Raw genomic sequence first — 18426 nt, 5'->3', positions numbered from 1 at the left:
TTAAAATTTATTGAGGTTTGTTTTATGTCCCAGGGTATGGTCTGTAGAAGGCTGATCATTTAAGAACAGAGATAGGTCAGTAGGCAGTGCCATTTTATAGTTAAAGTTGTACTTAGTTATATGAGAGCCATGGATTTTCTGCCTACAAGATACTGGCAGGTGTGGTGTTACAGTATTGACTGCCTTTTGAACAAAAGAGGTAAGGGTATTCTTAATTCAGTCATGAAATTGTAACTGTAACCCTAACAATAATGATGGTAAAATTAACAGTACTCTTATTGAATCCTTTATATACACTCTCCTTACTGTATTTAGAATAGAGTTAAGCATTTTTAGTGGAGTATCTCATACAGTCCAACAATCCACTGAGATAGATACCATTGTTTTTACCATTTTTTGAATCCAGAAATTGGAAGTCAGGAGGTTAAGTTCCTTGCTTGAGGTTACAGTAGTAGCAAAGTGGTAGACTTTTAGCCTATGTCTCACCCATAGGCTACAAGCTTAGCTGAGTGGTAATGTTGCAAATCAGATTCAGTAAGGATTTTGGCAGGCACTTCCAGATTTAGGATGCATGGCATTTCAGGCTTGGGTTCTGATTTGAAAGGTCAGAATTTACTGACAGTATTTTGAGTAGCTTAAGGTACACATGAGACAGCCTGTCATGTGTACTGCCCAGTTGGTCACCCTTGTAGCCTGATGTGACTTCCCTAATGCGGATTCCCTAGGATTTCGATATTTGCCTCTTCTTTTCTGTTCCAGGCACTGTATCTCAATTTCGGTACAAGCAGTGACAACATCAGCACTTGTGACTTTTCTGGGGAGGGTCAATGTGAGGCTGGCCACTGGTGGTTAGTGATTCATAAATATTAGGACTATTTTCTTTGCTCTAACTCTTTGGTCCTCTGCTGTTTGGTTAATTGCTCTTTGACTTAAAATATGTCAGTTTTCTTTTTAATCCAATCTTTATTGACTACTTTAGTTCAGATAGAGCCCCAAACAACATATATTTTAGCAGGCTATTGATTGGATATTTTGTCCCTAGTTAGTTCCATTATGTAACATCTTATGGTCAAAGGAAAGTCTGATTGCCTTTAATTATTGGAGCAGATGATAGGAGTTCAGGAGAAATGTGTGTGGAGGGTAGAAATAAAGTTCTATTTTATCCTTTCCCAGTTAAGACATTAAAGCTCATTTAATAGCAAACACTTTTTTATGTTATTGATATTACTTTTAAATTTCTAGAATCAAGAGTTAGCATTTGAGGGTGATCCCTGGGTGGCTCAGTGATTTGGCACCTGCCTTTGGCCCAGAGGGCGATCCTGGAGTCCCCGGATCGAGTCCCACGTCGGGCTCTCGGCATGGAGCCTGCTTTTCCCTCCTCCTGTGTCTCTGCCTCTCTGTCTATCATAAATAAATAAATAAATAAATAAATAAATAAATAAATAAATAAATAAATAAATAAATAAATAAATAAATAAATAAATAAACAAACTTAAAAAAAAAGAGTTAGCATTTGAAATCAATTTGGGGCTGACTGTAATAAAAGTTTAGTATGTGCAGACTAGCCTTCCAGGTTGGTCAGGTTATTTAGAAGTGTTTCAGAAGCTAATAGGGCTGAGCGTCCTGGTATATAAGGAAGCCTTTAAGGAGTGATGAGAGCACACCATCCAGAGGTGGATGAAGCAGTCTACTTTCTGATAGAATGCCTTGGTTGGCTTTGATTAAACAAGGCAGAAGAGTAGAGCGATCCTGAAGGGTAAGGGGGGCACTGGATAGTGGAGAGCTTGTTTACTGAGGTGGAGAAGGACATGGACTTTTGAAAGCCACCTTCTTCAAATCCCAACTCCTCCACCTCCTGATGCTGTCACTTCAGGCAGGTAATCACCTTGTGCCTTTCTTGCTTTTTTGGTGAAGTGTGGATATAGTAACAAAAGTTTATACTTTTGTTACTGTGAAAGGTAGGTGTAGTATTATGAAGATCAAATGACTTAATACTTAGTGCTGTACTTGGAACATCGGCAGCATTTAGTAAGTGTAAACTTTTATTACTTTTGTTTTATGTATTAATGCTTCTTAGGGTTTCTTGTTGTTGTGATTTTTGTTCTCTGGTACCTACCTAGTACTCAGAATGGTGTATAGGCAGGGTAGGGGTTCAGTACATGAGTGAGTAAATGAATGCATTAATGTATATAGAGTACTTGCCATGATACTTGTAAGTACTTAATACATAGTATTATAAGAGGTGCTGGCTGTTGATGGCAGAGATTGGAAGCAGTGACTAATGTAATTCACTGACAGTAAAAGTAGCAGACCTAGCACATGTCCGACAGTTCTAAGAGCTTTCTGCATACTACCTTACTTTACGCTTGTAACTACCCATTAAGATAGCTGCTAGCATTATCTCCATTTTATGGATGAGAATACTGAAGCAGGGGAACTTGCCCAAGGTCACACTCCTAGTGAATGATGATGGCATTGCAATTTAAACTCGGAAGGTCTGATACAGAGGGCTTTCTCAAGTTCTTTTTTTGAGAACCTGTGTGCTAGGCATTGTGCTATGCAGATATGGCACTTACCTTCATGGAGCTTACATCTTAGGGAAAGAGCCAAAGCACAAATAAGAAATAACTAATGAGTGAAGAGAAGAATTATCTGAAGAGATAGAGGCCTGCTTTAAGTGGGGGTGGTCAGGGAAGATCCTTCTGTTGGAATGTAAGCTGAGACCTGGAGCCAGGTCTGGAGCCAGCCAGGCAAAGCATTCCATACTGAGGGAACAGAATTAGCAAGGGCCCTGTGATTGGCATGCTGGTGTAGTTGTCAAGGAGATTAGAATTCTGGAGTGGAAATTGTGGGGTGAATACTATGTCTTGAGGTTGCAGAGGTCAAGCAGAGCCTTGTAAGCATTGGTTTTCATTCTGACTACATTGGAGAACTACTAAGGGGTTAAGTCAGACTAGGTGATATTTTGATTTAAAAACATCACTGGTTGCTGTAGGGGAGTGAAGGTTGGAAAAGGTGAAGGGAGCATAGCTACTATTTAGATCAAATGCCAGAGAGCAGTGGTAGGGAAGAGGATAAAAAGTGGCTCACATTTTAAAGTACTTTTCACTGTTATAGGATTTCATATTCCTTATCCCTTCAGCAACCCATGAGGTAGGTACAATTACCCATGTATAGAGGAGGGAACTGAGTAAAGGCTAGTAGGTAGCATGGTTGGGATCTGAATGCAGCCAGTGTGGCTCCAGAGGCTGTACCTTTAGCCACTGGGCTCTATTGCCTTTGCACACCAAGTTCTTCCATCCGTGTCTACCAGGGTCTATGCGTTCACATTAGCTGCAGTGTGGAAGGAAGTGCAGCGCCATCTTAGGCTTCCTCCCCTGGCCTTATACTCCACCTATAATCTGAGGGCTTGGCGGGGTCCTCCAGAGTTTGTCTTTGGCCTGTTTGCCCCCATTTTCATTGCACAGGTGTTTCATGTCTCACTCTGTGCATTAGTCCTAGGGACCAGTGTCCTCGATCTGTCTACCCCCTTGCTGTCACCTGAGTTGATCCACACTTATGCCAGAGTGATTTTTTTCTATAATGTGGCTTCCTCACTTACTATCTTGGATTCTCTGTGGCTTGCAGGGGCATAGCTTAAACTCGGAAGCATGGGCCCTGACCCTCCACAGGGAGAGGAGTGCCAGTGAGCCCTCTCCGCTGTCCCGCTGCCTTTCTTGCTTACGGAGAGTAGAGTGTGGTCAGCAGTAGGAGCATCAGTCCACTTGAGTGCTCAGCTCGCATTGTAAAATTGTCCCTGTCTGTGTATATATCAGTCTTCTGTGAGTTTAATTAATGGGAGCTGGGGCCCTTGCAGCAGACACTGCAAATGTTTATTTTTGTGTTTTGGGGTTTTTTGCTCATATTTATTGAGTAGGTTTACTACCTGCTCAGCCCTGAGTGCTCCCCATGGATTCATTCATTTAATCTTCAAAATAACACTTTGAAATACAGGTCCTGTTAACGGTATTTTACCAATGAGGAAACTGAAGTTCAAAGAGGTTAAATAATGTAACCACGATCACACAGCTGGTAAGAAAAAGAATAAGGACATGAGTCCAAGTAGTCTGACTCTACAACTGCTCTTAGTTGCTGCATTGATAAACCAGCAAAAGAGAAATTGCTGCTGTTCATTCTGAGAATCAGACCCTGACACATGAATTGGTTCATCCCATCCCACAGGAATGGGATTGATCACATGTTTAAGGGAAACCTTCTCACCTCAAATGTTTGTGTCACTAAATGGCATACTCAATTCTAGTGGATGACTCTGTCGTTAAATGACATAAAGGCACAATTATAACCTTGACTTATGATGGCCCCCCAAGGACTTTAATACTTCACTTATTGTTCATCAGGTAATATATGACACATTTATTTGCTGCTTCCTATTGGTCAATTTAGGCATTGTCAGGCACTGTCCCTAGAGTAGGAAGTCAGACAAATACAGAACTTTTTCTAGTGGGAGGTGGTTAAGGTTCACACGATGAGATGGGTCGTTACAAATTGAGCATAGTTCGCTGTGGTAAGGCTAATAACTAAGTCAGTGCTTTGGGAACGTATAACAGGGCCTGCCTAGCCAAGTCTCCGTGACAGTGACATCCAGGCTGAGACCTGACATCCAAGCCAGGTAAAGATGTGGAGAAGGTGGTGGTTCCAGGCAGATGGAACAGCAAGCACCTGGTGCTATGGCAGGAGAGAGCATGATGTGCTCCAGGAACAAATCAAAGGCCAGAGGGGCCAGCTGCAAAGAGGCAAGTTAAGGCTGTTTAAGGCCTCATGATCCAGTTTTTATGCTAAGAGCAACTGGAAGCTACAGACAAGTTCCAAGTGCCAGTCATGACTTCACTAACACACAGTGAGAGCTTGCTTCTCAGGATCTGGGCTAGGGAAAGCAAGAAGGAGTCTGCTGTTAGGCAGGATTACAGAGGTGGCTGCTTGTAAATTACCATCCATAAATCAGTGATGGAGGGACTCCAATGGGATAATGAATGATATGAGTAAGAGCACAGTAGAGAGGGCAGTGAAACTGTTCTTATTAAATAATAAATAGTAGGAGTTCCAGGAAGAAGAGGGGAAAGCTTTCTATGTTCTAGGAATGGTTCTGGGCAACAGATGGGATTGTAGGAAGACAAGGCAGGCTCTGAGAAGGCCAGGGGAGTGGCCCTTTTAGCTCTGAGAAGGCTAGAGCAGGTTGACTCAAACCGGAGAGGTGGGAGAAGCCAGATGCTAGGGCCCTTGGTCAAGGAGAGGTTGGTCAGGGGTCCAACCCCTGTTTGTTTTTTTTTTTCCAAGCCCTGTTTTGGAGCCAGCAAAGGTCTTTGAGGAGAGGATTAGTGTTCTTGCTTTATAGGTCTGTGGCTTTGGCAGTAGGGCAGAGGAGGCTGAAAAGGGAAGAAACAGGTTCTGTTAGGAGATCTGTCCTAGTGTGCGGAAGCTACCACCGTGGCTACTGGCAGTGGGTGTAGCATGGAGGAGGCAGGTTTAGGCAGTGTTTCTGAGAGACTGTTGGGAATTGCCTGGGCTCATGAGCCCCACACATCTGGCTTCAAATGTCAACTCTGCCACTTACGAGCTTGTAAAGTCTCAATGTCTGTGCCTTGTTTCCTGAGCAATAGTGTGGGTGCATGACTCCTATCTCACAGGTTGGGGAGGGGACTGTTACATGAGCACTGCCTAAGGAGGTCTCCTAGGATTTTGCATGTATTAACTCTTAATCTTTCAATCCTATGAAGTGCCCAGTAAATTAGGTACTGTTTATCAGTACCATTTGACACATGAAGAAACTGAAGTTTGAAGGGCTTACAGAACTTGTCCATCAACACATTGGATTCAGAGTGATAGGGAGGGATCCTCTCTGTTAGCACCTCTGCTTATTTGTGATAGAGAGCAACTAACTAATGGTTAGTGGGAGAGTTCTTTGAAGAGAAGAGAGCTGAACCAGACCTGACAATGTACAAATGTACTTGGCATTTTATGAAGAGAAAGGGCAGAGACTAGCTGAGAAAGCTTTCTTGGTTTAAGGAGAGAATGGAGGACAGTGTACCTGGAGCAGAATGAGCCAAGGAGAGAGGAGCAGAGAAGGAATAAGGGAGCAGAGAGTGAGAGAGAGGTAGATGAATATTTGGCAGGGCCCTGGGGGCTGTGGTAAGGGCTGAGATTTTATTCCTAGAGGAGTGGGAAGCCACTGGAGAAATGTTAATGGTAGTGACACGATCTGTTGGAGGACTTCAAAGAATCACTTAGGCAGCTGCGTGGAAGAGATTGTAGACCCACCTGGTAGATGGACTACCTCCATAGTCCATTAGAAACAAGGTGCTGGTGGGAGGCTCTAGAGCAGTGGCTTAGATAATGGGGAGAAGTGGACAGAGATTTTAGGGTAAAGCCAAGCCTGGATGTGAAGAGGGAAAGAGGAATCAAGAGATGACATCTGGATTTTTAGTTTGAGGAATCAAGGAGATGAATAGTCATTTACCCAAGAGAGGGGAAGTTTTAGGGGGTGGGAACAGGGCAGGGTGGAAAGTGGAGTTCTCTTGGACATGCTTATCCTTTTGAGATGTATATAAGACATCCAGATGGCAGTGTCTAGTAGGCAGTTGGATATGTGAGTGTAGACAGAGCTCAGGAACCATCTGGGGCTAGAGATAGAAATGTAGGAGTCATTGGCATGTAGAAATCGGGGAGTATGGGAGAAGGGAGATACCCAGGGTGCTGCAAAGGTGGGATGCTTTTGCTTACAACACACACGTTCTGTTGTTGAACTCAGTTCTCAAGTTGGGGATAGTAGCACCAAAGTAACTGAATACATTCCCTCCTGTTTAGGATCTGATTTCAGGTAGAGAGCCTTCATTCTACACTTGTCTGTGGAGGTTCTGCACAGGTGCTCATGTGTCCATGTGCTTAAACCCAGTCCTTCCTTGTATGCTGGCCTGGGGTCTCCACAAAGTACATGATGGCCTAGATGTGGGTGCTGGGCTACTTGCTAATTGGAAGATTGGAATGACCTGAATCCTGAAAAAGATTTAGGGCTCACACACAATAAAATCCATTCTTTCAAATTATTTTGGAGTCCAGGGAGCCAGGTGTACGATTTAAAAACTTTTCATTATTTTGAAGTACATAATGGTCTAAGTTGTATGTTTACAGTGTATTTTATTAACTTTAAAAAAAACTCAGTAGTAACATTTTTATCAACTCTTATTTCATTTTTTGATTTAAATCTTTTACTTCCTTGCATTTGGACAAGTTTTATATGTTAGTTTGTAGATGGGCTGATTATAAACATTCTTTAAAAATATTCAGAAACATACATACTGTCTCTCACAAAAATTTCATTTTCTCTGTTGCCACAACATTCCACATTCTGTTCCTGTTGCTAAGGCCTCTGGAATGTCCCAGTGCAGAAAAAGGATATAGAACTCTTTTTTTTTTTTCTCCTGAAGACATTTTATTTAAATTATTTTGTATCTTCTAGCTTACTTCCAAATATGGATATCTTGAAAGTAAAGAATTTAGAAAGCTAAAATTAAAGTTGCTTTAGATTTTCATAACTGGAACTCAGTTTCTTAGGGTAGCATGAATTGGATTTAAGTGTGTACCATGATTCTTTCCAGAGAGGGAGGGAGGGAGAGAGAGAGAGAGTGTGTGTGTGTGTGTGTGTGTGTGTGTGTGTGAGAGAGAGAGAGAGAGAGAGAGACAGAGAGAGAGAGAGTTCCTGCCTATGCAGGCTTTTTAGGGAGTGTGATGTGCTGGTGAGATATTAAGAACTGACTTCACAGAAAGAGCACACCTGAGTTTGAGTCATGATTATGCTTTCTTGGTGAGTGATAGTAAACAAGTTCAAGTCTCCATGGGTAAAACGAAGATTATATTGTAGGATAAACCATATAAAAAGTCCTTAGCACGGGGCCTTTGGTACATAGCAGTCTCTCAGTAAAGGCCAACTGTTTTATCTTCATTACTGTCATCATCGATTGCAAATGATCTTAAGTTACTGAGGAAATTGAAGTTTTTACAGAAGTCTATGTTCCTGGTCCCTTACAGAATGATTCCTACCTTCTTATTTTTAATAATGTTTCTAAGTCTCACAAAAGGAAGAAAGGAATCTGTGATTCAAAAAAGAACAGTTTTCTGTATAAACATTATTGTAGCCAGTTGAATTGCTACTACTTGAAAGGATTGGTATAGTTTTTAATTTTTTCAAATTGCTTTATTTATAAAGGGGTTGGGGGGCTAGTATCTGACAAAGTGATATATTTTAAACAGCATTGCTTAACTTTGAGTGCTGTGGGAAACCACACAAACCAGCACATCGCAGTTGCCTAAATCTAAACTGAGACCACACTTGATTTAATGCCATTTTAACTACCATTTAATTAATAAAATTAATTGAGTCAATTTCATTAATGAAACTTGATATTTATAGACATTTCATACTTTACAACTGTTAATTATGAATGCTATGTTCTGTAATTCAGATTTTCTTTCTTAATTTGTCTTGTGTTAGAGGCATTTAGCATAGGAGTATATGGAACTTAAAAGAAAACTACTTAAATTTTATTTTTAAAATGAAATATCATGTCAAATTGTAGCCATGGAAAATGGCTTATTACATGTTGATCATTGCATGGATATAACCTTTCCTTTTCTCCCACATGTACTATTATTAACTCAATGTGGGCATGCTTTCAAGGAAAATAGCACATTGTTTGGTTCTTATTCTTCATTAAATTATTAAGCTTAGTCACAGAAGTCAGCAGTCTACTAGAAGCTTCTTACATTATCTAATCAGTTTATCAAAGGTGTTCAGGTCTGACATTCCAACTTAATGGAGGTGGAAACTGGAAGGAATTTCTAGAAATCACGTTCCTCTGATCTTCAAGGGACCAGGTCCAAGCCATTGTTGTGAGTCAGAATGGCATCCCAGCTTCTGACGTAGACAAAGTACTTCATCTCTCTGTGAATCAGTTTCCTTCTTTTTAGAGTGGGGTTGTAATGGTATCTACCTAGGTAGTTGTGAGAAAAGAATTGAGATAATAGCACCTAGAAACTGCTCAGTGCTGCCACTGCATCTCAGAATCTTGTTGGTCCCTGGTATATTTCAGATTTATAGCTAGCGATCTGTGTAATTCAGTGTAATAGAAACTGCTTAAACAAAATCTGAGCTATATCTTGTGTGTAGATATTAGATAAGTAATTTAGTACTTTTGAGACTATGATCACTTTATATCTTCTCAGGGTATTTTCTTTTTCCTGTAAACCTGCCATGATCACCCAAGCTGGAGAAAGTGTGAAATTAAATCTTACAGGAAGGAAAACAGAAGCTAATTAGTTTTAGGACTTCTTTCCCCCTTCAAACTTGGTATTTGATGTACTCAACTATTTGCCTAATTGAAATGTGCTAATTATCCATTTATTGCAGATATTCTAAATAGTGTACACAATACTTGTTTAAAATCAGCAGTTGTGGGGATCCCTGGGTGGCTCAGCGGTTTGGCGCCTGCCTTTGGCCCAGGCGTGATCCTGGAGTCCCGGGATCGAGTCCCACGTCAGACTCCCAGCATGGAGCCTGCTTCTCCCTCCTCCTGTGTCTCTGCCTCTCTCTCTCTCTCTCTCTCTCTATCATAAATAAATAAATCTTAAAAAAAATTTATTAAAAAAAAAATCAGCAGTTGTCTTTTTTTTTAAAGGAATCTTTTAACCCAGTGTGGGGCTTGAACTCACCACCTCAAGATCAAGAGTCCCATGCTCTACTCACTGAGCCAGCCAGGCACCCTTAAAATCACCACTTTTGAAATATTTAAGAGATTAGATTCTGGATCTGAAATGTTAGTGCTATTCCCTACCTAGATTGTTGTAATAAGTAATTATTCATGGTTAGGACTTTTTAGTTAACCATATATCAAGTCACTTTCAGTTTTTGTATATATGCAGATAGTTTAGTTTCACATTTGTGTTTTAATTAATTTAACTTTCTAACTAAAAAATCCAACTTGTATCTTGCCCTATTCTGGTAACTGAACTGAGATTAATGTATGTAATGCTGTGTTTGTACCAAAGTTCCATGTATTCAGGAGCATCAGTATGTGAGCAAAAGGACTAGAGGTTCCTGTGACCTGAAAAAATAGTATAAAAATAAATTTCTTTGTATTACACACTGACCAAACCAGCAATTTTACTCTTTAGTGAAACCTCTGCTTCCTTTCTTAAATTTTCCATAGAACTCAGAGACCAAATGGCTGGAATAGAATGCATAGTTAAATAAAATCATTAGATGATACAGCTTTGTAACTTGCTAGGCATTTTATGTGGTTGCAGATTCTTCCCTATAACCCTTGGTGGAGTTATCTAAAGTTGTTTTATTGTGTGAGTGTATGCATTGTTTGCATTTTAATAGATTTGTCTGTTTCACCTCTTACTGATGACTTTTGGTGCCTTTTATTTTGACTCTCTGAACAGTGATTCTGTAAGCCTGATTTGACTTCTCTCTTAATAGTCATGGTGCCACATCAGTTACTTTTAAATGATACTGGAGTAACATTTGTACTGGTGTACTTCATCTTAAAGCAGCTCCTTTAGAAAGTATTGCTAGCCTAAATGGTTTCATATTAATCAGAACCAGATGAGTGAGTGATGCTCTTTCTTTATTGCAGACATGCCAATATTTGGTCTGTGTCCAGCCCACGATGATTTCTACTTGGTGGTGTGTAACGACTGTAATCAGGTTGTCAAACCGCAGGCATTTCAATCACATTATGGTAAGTGCATAACCATTCAGAAATCATTATTAGAGGGTAAAAGGTAAAGCAGGATTAAACTGAAGGCCAGTGACAGCAGGGATAGAATATAATATCCCTCCCTCTGTCAGGAGGTAGGCTTTCTAATTCATTGAATGGGTTAATGCCTGTCAGATGTTGGGTATTTTCTGAATTTTATTGGAAGTGATGTGCATTTTCTAATTTATTGAAATTGGACAGGGAAAAATGTATTTTATAAAATCTCTTTTGAAATATTGAGTCAGTATAGTGAAAGGTTTATTTCCTTCTACACCTCATGGTTGTGAATTTAGTAGATGGTAAAATTATACATGCACACACAGTATGGATACATGTCTTTTTAAAAAGAAATGTGATTTTGAAACGTCCAAGTGCAGTAGTTTGAAATCCAGCTTGACATCATGTTCTAATCTGTGAATATGATGAAGCTGTCACATCTTCTCCATTAAAATTCACATGTACTGAGAAATGAAGCATTGTGTCTTTAGGGATTTCATGAACCCTGAACCATCTCTGGGCTTCTAGGCTCCACACTTGCTGTCTGGATGTTTAATCATGGAAGAATCCAAATAAGATGGTTTTGCATGGTCATAATGCCACCTAAAGACATAGTTTTATATCCAGTTGGGTTCAGTTACAGCTCAGAAGTATTTGAGTGTACACCTTGTTTCAGGCATGGGGATATATACTATAATCCTTATTTACCTCTTCGGAGTTTATAGTTTAGATTAAGAGGTGGGCAAAACTAACTAGACATACTTTTTAAATAACTGTAAGTTGTTTCTTCGTTGTCCTCGGTACTATGCAAACTTTGAGACAGAATGATGAGATCCGTCTATAGGTAGAGTGTTTAAGCAAAGCTTCTGAAGTGAGGAAGTGACCCTGGTGACCTGAGCTTTAAGTGATGGGATGGAGCCATGTGGCAGTCTGGAATAAGAGCTTTCTTATACAGAGGGAAGAAGTGATGCATAGCTGACCACTAGATGGAGGATAGTGAAGGGAAGTAGAGACTAGAGAAGTCTGCCCTTGTAGGCAGGGACCTTGATTGTGCATGGCCTTGAAGGACAGAGTAAGAAGCAGCCTGGGGGCTTTATATAAGATGCATATAATGTAGGGCTTATTATATAAGAAAGTAACACAGGCCCACCTTACTGGTTAATTTGCTGAGAGTAAATTGTAGGAGAAGAGTAAAAGCAGGGAAAATAGTTCAAAGGCAAGACATGAAAACAGACTAAGTAAGGCTAAGGTGGGACACCAGAGCTGGGGAGACAACATAGCTTTGAGATGCATTTTAAGACTAAAATCTGCAAGGCTTGCTATTGGGACAAAAGTCATTTTAAGAGTCATGCCATCATACCAATTGTCCTACCATGTTTTCACAAAGGAATAGATTTTTTTATGTAACCATAAAAAGGTTTTTTGAGTTTCTCATTCTGAGTGAAGCCCTGGGGTAGGCACTAGAGTGAGTACAAAGGTGAATAAGATATTGTCTTCTTTGATTAAGACTCATAGAGGTTAGTATTGGAAAAAGTAGTTAATCAATTACCAAATTTTTTTGGAGTTCAAGATTTTGAAGCCAAACTAGATTGGATTTAAATTTAAACTTGCAAAAACCATAAATTGGTTGTTTGCCCCAAGCAAGTTTTCCAACCTCAGCTTCCTTTGTTACAATGTCCGAATGGTAATAGCAACTTCATAGGTTCTCAGTGACCATTAAGTGAAAACAACATGTAAAGTGCCTTCTACAACACCTCACGCATGATAGGTATGAGAGAGGGAGAAAAAGTACAGCTGTGGATACAGAAAGATTTGTGTCTAAAGTGAAAAAACGGTCCAGTGTCTTAAGAATAAGGAGGAACACAGATTGCTTCTTGATGAAAAGGCTTCTTAGAGAACATTACCTTAAGGTTAGGCTATTCCGAAGAGTAGAATGGATCTGTTGTCCCATGTGCAAATGTTATCTTTCAGTTTTTAGGTATGTGATACATGTACAATGTGGAAGATGCAGAAAATACTTTTTAAAAATCACCTATAGGGATCCCTGGGTGGCGCAGCGGTTTAGCGCCTGCCTTTGGCCCAGGGCATGATCCTGGAGACCCGGGATCGAATCCCACATTGGGCTCCCGGTGCATGGAGCCTGCTTCTCCCTCTGCCTGTGTCTCTGCCTCTCTCTCTCTCTCTGTGTGACTATCATAAATAAATAAAAAAAATTTAAAAAAATAAAAAAATAAAAAAAAATAAAAATCACCTATAATCCCCTAAAATGGGCAGTGTTTTGATGGGGTTAGATAGAGCTGCCATATATAACTTCACAGTTTGTGCGCTGAACCACCATGTGGCCTCAGGTTGACAATAGCAATGATGTGAGCAAGCACAGAGGCAGGAGATTCCATGCCGTCTGGGATATACTGCATGGAGTCTCCATTGGCCAAAGCTGATTTTACCACATGGGGATGAGCAGTGTGCCGAGACCAGCTGGGACTAGCTCTCAGAGCTTCAGTGCCCACTAGAGACCCCTGGCGTTGATGTGGCAGTGGGAACCTGCTGCAGGTTTCTTTCTAAGTGATGACTTAGTGATCCTTCAGGGAGGAGTGGTGGGCAGAATGGATCGACAAGGAGCAGGAGAACAAATGGCAGTGTGTAAACAGCTGCAGCTTGGGGCAAGGCCCACTGAAAGGTGTTCACTCTTCCAAGACTCCCTCAGGCAGAAAGGGGCCTCCCTTGGTCCCCTCTTCCAGAAGCACTTCACACAGTTGTTCCAGCACATCTTACGGAGGTGATTTTTTCTCACTCTCTTTAAGAATGTGTACTGGGGGCAGAGGTGAGGGAGTTCCAGAAAGTCATATTTTTGCCGTTTTTCTCTAGTACTTAGTCTACCCACCATCTTCTAATAAGATACTTGTTGGAGGAGAAAGGAATGGTGGTCACTTCAGACGTGTAAATGAGAAGATGTGAATGCAAGATTCACGTGCTCACATGCCTTCTATGGTTATGCAGGAGCTAGAATGGGACTGATAAAGCCACTGGGTGAGGAGGGGTGGGGCTTGGTCCCTCTAGTGGCCAGGGAAATACGGAAGCTGAAAGAAGAGTTGGAAGAGAGGAGTCCCTGGCAGAAAGATGGGGTCTGGGTGTTTGGAGAGAGGTTTTCGGCTGGGAACTGGTGAAGGAGTTTCCTCTGTGAGGCAGCACCAAGGAGAAAGCTAATGGAAAACAAACCGGAGGTTTGGACGTGGGTAGGTGTTGGGGGTTGGGTACACTGCACGAAATCGAGAGAGGCACCATGTGATGACCCTGGAGAGGTTTGGGACTGAAATACCACTTATGGAGAGGGCAGGAGGGGTGAGCAGTGTTCCCAGTACCAGGGAGCATTTCCATTGCTGCCAGTGTCTCTCCTCTCTTTGGGGATAGGTGTTGTAACAGGGAAAAGTTTTTTTGGAATCCATGTGTTTTTTGTTGTTGTAATTCCCAAAGGCCCATTCTTAACCTGTCAATACCGAAAACACTTTTCAAATTCAAAATTCTTCCCAGTGGCCATTATAGTCTGTATTAGGTATTAGGAAGAATCCATACCTGCCAATGGAAGGATTCTCTTCTCATCTTTGCATGAAATTGGTGAAAATATGCAGACAGTCTTCTGTGAATTAATGGATTATTGATACTCATCTGTGGCTTTTATGAACAAGTGAGCTGTTGCTATGAAATCCAGCAGGCAATTCCTTTAAAGCTACTGCTGCCAGGACAGAGAAGGAAGCAATAATAACCAACGAGGCTTATAAATCGATTCATGGTGGTGGTAGTGTTACTGGGAATTGGTGAGCAGCTTATTACCCACAGTAGTGAGAGATAATATATTTTTTTTTGCTAGCCAAACTGCCTAGAAAGGGAGCTAATGGTTAACCCAGATTTCCATGTGAGCAGTGATGGTGATTGATGGTAGTGTCATTCCCAGGTTCTAATAGGTCTTTTTGCTTTTAAGTATAGATTGCTTTTTTTTCTTGGAAATTTCATAGTAATACCATACTTTCTTGCTGCTGTTTTAATGTTTTGAAGTAGTCCAAGATACTTCATATTTTCTTTTAGTTACTTGGTATTTTTGAGAGCAAGATGTTCCTTACTGTTAATTTCAGATTTAAAAGTATAATTTGAATCATTGGATCCCAGACCTGCTGTGCATCCGAATCAAAGGGGAGCTTTCTAAGTGGGCAGCTTCCCAAGGACCATTTGGACCAACTAGATGGGAATCTCTGGGATAGGCCCTAGGACTCTATATTCTAAACCACTCCAGAGACCGATGCTGACCCACAGGCTGGCTGGGATGCATTGTGATAACAGCCGCCCTCCTCTCTGGCAGGGTTGTTGCTTTGTATTCCTGGCGCCTGGCACAGTGGCTGACGTAGATTGGCACTCAGAAATGTGTTGAGTCTAGCAAGGATGGCACGAACGGAGGCCCTTGTTTTTTTTAAACTGATTTTTAACTTTTGGTATTACATGCTGGAAATGTCCTGTTAATTGCCTCAAACTTTGAGTTTGGAGGAGGGCGGAGCACCCTTCTTTTGAGATTGTTTACCAAGGCAGGAATCTCAGTAAGAAATGTGTTGGTCCTAAGCTGGCTACTAAGGAGCATAAGATGTGTGGTCCTGTTTATATACATTGGCTAGAGAGCTGAACAGGTTGGACTAGCTGATGACTTGGGGTGCCTTTGGGGTTCTGTTTTGGAAGAGCTTCCCCAGTGATTCTGACATGCTGTGTGCTTGTGCTGTTCTTTGCTCTGCTGCTTCCTTCTCTTTGAGTTTGCTTATGAAGAATACCTTAATTCCTCTCTCATCTATCTTTTATGCAGACATGAGGTGATCTTACCTAGGTGAAATAAGTGAATGCTGTTAATTCAGCTGGGACAGGTGCCACATTTACAATCTCTAATGAATTGAAACCCTGCTTGAATGTCAGCTGTTGAAGTATTTTGCCCCAGGTTAGTTAAGTTGACCCATTTGTTCACGTTTTGGCTCAGCCCTGGGTCCCTGAGCAAGGCCTCGTAGTCACACCTGCCTCTGCCACCTTTCCCTGATTTTAATCAGTCGGGCTCTCTATGATTTGCTTACATAATTCCACTTAATATTTTTCTTTAAATCAGACCACTTCTGTTTAAAGAAGTCCTTACAAAGAGAACCTTACCAGAAACGTCAAAAGGAAGACTGGTGGTTGTGTTTGCCATAGATGCTAAGTGTCAAAAAAAATGTAGTAAAAAGATGATTAAATTCTTTGTTGATGTTCTTCCCAGTTGATGTTCTTGCTGAGGCCTGGGGCCTGCTCCCTTTGTGGAAAAGGAAACTAGCACATTTTAGGCAGTGTTATCCGCATGGTAGTGTGATATTATCAGAAGAATTGAAGGAGATTTGGGAAAGAAGTAAGTTGTCACTTGAGATTTAATGTTGTTAATGATGGGGAGTGATACCTACCCCGTGTTTTGGGAAACACCAGCTCAAGCTATTGGATTTGGTTTCCTCTGTTGTTTAAGGAGCTGTCCAACTCTAGCCCTAAGAAGTTGTCATGTCTAGGAAGCAGAATTCTCACATCACAGAGGACAAATATCTTTGGTCTTTTATCAGTTGGTGTTATGTATTGATTATGTACTGAGTCCCTGCCAGTCACCATGAATGGTGTGTAAGTCTGGTCCTCAGTTTAAAACATATTTCCTCTCTCAGACCTGTTCATAGATGGGGGTTGGAGAGGGTGTAATATCATAAGTCTGGGTTTTTCTTAACTTTGTGAAAGTAGTGTTAGCAGAAACACTGCTGTGATCTTAAACTTTCTCTACTTGTAGATACTAAGATCACGCAAAATTAATACCCACACACGCTGCTTGGATTTAATGTTCCTTGAAGTACACTGAGGTGGTTTGGATTCTTTTAGATGCCAGCATAAATTATATTTTTCAAAAATGTAATGAAGATGAGTAAATAGAAATTACTCATACTTTTTTGAGCTAATTAAATTGATTTCAGAGAATGTTAGTGGGGGAGCAAAATGAGTCTTAATCTACGAGATCCCATGGGCTGGTTCTGGCATAAATGCTGCTGATTCCCTTTGTGTACAGCATTTCACATGGTTGTGATTGGTGATTGCTGCCCTTTGAATTAATCTACATCCCAAAGCAGAGGTTTTTGCTGTTTATTAAAGAACACCCTTCCTCTTTTTGCTATCTGATTGAAAGTAACAGTTTCAGGCGTTTTAAATGAGTTATTTTATTTGGCTATTAAGTAACTTTGTTTTTGGATAAAGAAGAAAATGTTTCTCTGTTCTGTCCATTGTGCTGTCTAAATCTGGCCACTGTATTTTTATAATTGGGGCCTTTTTCTACTTGGAAACGTTTAGTGATAGTTAATCTTTTAAGGGTTGCCATTCATCTAAAAGTCCACAGACTAATGATTTTTAATAGTATTTGGTGATTCACAAAGCATCATTGTATGTATGTCTCATTTCCTGTTCTTAGCGACCCAGTGAATGGATAGTTATATTACCAATTTACAAATAAAACTCCTAAATTATATTTCTTTCACATGGATAAAATGTACCAGGCCAGGTTTTCCGGCAACTCATATCTATTTCTCTTGCATGTAATAAGGATGGATAGAGTTAAAAGAAAATCCAGGGAAGATGTAATGAATTCCACATGTCACAAAAATCATCATTGGTGACAGATGTCCTAGCCCAGGTAGAACTGTAAAGTTGATGTAGAGTAGCTGGGTCGGCATTGTGAGCCCATTACCTCAGAGAGAACATTTAGTAATTCGAAGATGTAATGAGTAGTAGGTAGTTGATTTAGCATAGTTGTTGGATTTCTCTTCAGCCTCTTCTCCTACTCTATTTAACCCTAAATTAGTAACCAAAGCTAAGCTCCTTCTCTTTTTGTTCCAGCCCCATGACATTCTGTAGCTTCTTTAGAGAATTGGTTGGCATATTTATTTCTGCAGTCAGTATAAAGATTGAAACTTGTTGCAGAGCCAAAAATACTTCACTCTTTTGCTGAGACATATGCCAGGCCTTTCTCCAGCAGTCAGGGCTGAGTCAGGGAAGGGAGCTAACCAGAGCAGGCATATCAAAATGTGAATGATGTCAAGGTGGATGTTAGTTTAACTCTCAGTGGAAATTTACAGTTGACCATTTGACCTAAACTTGTCATTGAAAATGGCATGTATAAAGTAAATGCAGTGAATTCAATTTTTCTTTGCCACAAGCCAAATAGTGCTAATTAATTTTTTCATATAACTTCAGTAGCATCAAATAAAGGACTGCTTTGTCCCTAGCTAATATAATTTTATCTTTTTCCTCACTTATATAATAAGCAGTATCTTTAAGTGGTGTTATTTATGCCATTTATAGAAGCAACATTTATTTATTTATTTTTATTATAAATTTTTATTTATTTATGATAGTCACACACAGAGAGAGAGAGGGGGGCAGAGACACAGGCAGAGGGAGAAGCAGGCTCCATGCCGGGAGCCCGACGTGGGATTCGATCCTGGGTCTCCAGGATCACGCCCTGGGCCAAAGGCAGGCGCCAAACCGCTGCACCACCCAGGGATCCCTAGAAGCAACATTTAAATGAATAGTT

General features: G+C 40.6%; 1 protein-coding gene across 7 annotated transcripts in view; it reads left to right on the top strand.

The window, feature by feature from the left end:
* The window catches only part of ATXN7 (ataxin 7), a 139873-nt gene that overhangs the window by 78823 nt on the left and 42624 nt on the right, over positions 1-18426 (top strand). For 6 of the 7 annotated variants that reach the window (XM_038565937.1, XM_038565938.1, XM_038565936.1 and 3 more), the window contains exon 5: positions 10692-10796. In XM_038565937.1, coding sequence (XP_038421865.1) covers positions 10692-10796 — 105 coding nt within the window. Of the gene's footprint in view, positions 1-7529; positions 7859-10691; positions 10797-18426 lie in introns of those variants that run through there. The other variant, XM_038565940.1, reaches the window with a different exon arrangement.

The sequence above is a fragment of the Canis lupus genome, chromosome 20 (assembly GCF_011100685.1).
Source record: "Canis lupus familiaris isolate Mischka breed German Shepherd chromosome 20, alternate assembly UU_Cfam_GSD_1.0, whole genome shotgun sequence".
Lineage (NCBI taxonomy): Eukaryota > Metazoa > Chordata > Mammalia > Carnivora > Canidae > Canis > Canis lupus.
The sequence above is the reverse complement of the archived record's forward strand: the minus strand, read 5'-3'. Positions and strand labels throughout refer to the sequence as shown.